Source organism: Tupaia chinensis, unplaced genomic scaffold (genome assembly GCF_000334495.1).
Source record: "Tupaia chinensis unplaced genomic scaffold, TupChi_1.0 Scaffold000644_1, whole genome shotgun sequence".
Lineage (NCBI taxonomy): Eukaryota > Metazoa > Chordata > Mammalia > Scandentia > Tupaiidae > Tupaia > Tupaia belangeri.
Genome location: NW_006160165.1, coordinates 7,122,304 through 7,123,819, shown reverse-complemented (window position 1 = coordinate 7,123,819; position 1,516 = coordinate 7,122,304). Strand labels below are relative to the sequence as shown.

General features: G+C 67.3%; 1 protein-coding gene across 1 annotated transcript in view; it reads right to left on the bottom strand.

Moving 5' to 3' along the window:
- Positions 1 to 1,516, bottom strand: part of TMEM255B (transmembrane protein 255B) — a 25,133-nt gene that overhangs the window by 17,754 nt on the left and 5,863 nt on the right. Inside the window, exon 2 of the mRNA XM_006159692.1 lies at positions 971 to 1,113. Coding sequence (XP_006159754.1) covers positions 971 to 1,113 — 143 coding nt within the window. The remainder of the gene's footprint in view (positions 1 to 970; positions 1,114 to 1,516) is intronic.

Sequence of the window (1,516 nt, the reverse complement as noted above, 5' to 3'; positions counted from 1 at the left end):
CCCCCCCACAGTGGCCGGTGACCACAACGTCCCCCTGCATTGACCGGTGACCACGGCGTCCCCCCCACGATGACCGGTGACCACGGTGTCCCCCCCACGGTGACCGGTGACCACGGCGTCCCCCACGATGACCGGTGACCACGGTGTCCCCCCCACGGTGACCGGTGACCATGGCGCTCCCAGCGGTGACCGGTGACCACAATGTTCCCCCCCGTGGTGACCGGTGACCACGGTGTCCCTCCAGCAGTGACCGGTGACCACAACGTCCCCCCCATGGTGACCAGTGACCATAGTGTCCCTCCAGCAGTGACCAATGACCAAGGCGTCCCCTGAGAGTGACCGGTGATCACGGCGTCCCCCCGCGGTGACTGAGCAGCACGCTGCCAGCCTGTGCGGGGTGTCACAGCTAAACGTGCCCTCTCAAGAGTCTCGCGCGTGGGTGAGCGTGCTGGCCGGGTCTGACCTGAGGACGGGGACGGACCGGGACCACATTTCCTCCTGCCCAGACCATCACGAGGTTCGTACACGCTCCAGCCCAGGCTGCTTGGCAGGAAGCGCCCAGCCACTCCGTCTTCCAGGAGCGCTTTGGTCAATCCCGTCCCCTGCAGCTGAGATCCAGGTGTCGGGGGCAGGGGAGCACCCAGACCCCAGACCCCAGCCCCAGCAGCTAAGTCCGGGGCACCAGGGCTGGCTGCCCCAGCTCCCACAGTCCGCTGAGGCCCTGCACCCGAGGGCCTAGGAGCGCACGCTGGTACTTGCTCTTCTCGGACCTACCCGGACACCCTTCCCCGGCCCGCGGCCACAGGGTCTGGGGCTAGACGCAGAATCTTCCCATCATTGCTCCGCGACTTCTAACGCTGTGGGACTTCCTGCCCTAGCCCGGCCGTGGGCCCATGTGCACCGCCACCCTCCAGAGAGGCACCCGGCTGCCCCACCCTGCCCGCCCGGCACTCGGGCACTCAGAACTCACGATGATGCCTGGGTAGTAGCCGCCCACGCTCACGTTCTCCGCCCTGGTGGTGGCAGCGAGGCCGACGGTCACGATGAGGGTGGACAGTGCCAGCAGAGACCCCACAAACCACAGGGCCGTCTTCTTCCTCCTGCCAAACCCTTCTGTGAGGAGGGCGGGGGCGTCAGCAGGACACACGGGCCCAGAGGCCACGTGCGCGTGAGCACCAGCTGTGGGACTCATGCGCTGCCCCTCCTGCCTCAGTGTCCCCGTCTCTGGAAACCCTCCCGGACTACCCTGTGTACAACCTTCCTTTCCTGTCTGCCTGACTCTCAAAGCAGGAGCCTGGGATCACCACTCACCCCTCCAGGATCCAGCCAGCCTCCTGATGGCGGGGAGCCATCTGCACCGGGGCTTGGGCCCGCAGCCCCTCCCTGGCTCTCTCCCCTGGTTTTCCTGTGAGGAGCCCTCCTCCGACTGCACCCGGAGTGGGCTGCCCCGCAGTTCAGGACAGGCAACGGCCAGGAGAACCCGGGAACCCCAGTCAGAGCTCGGGGGCCTGGGGCT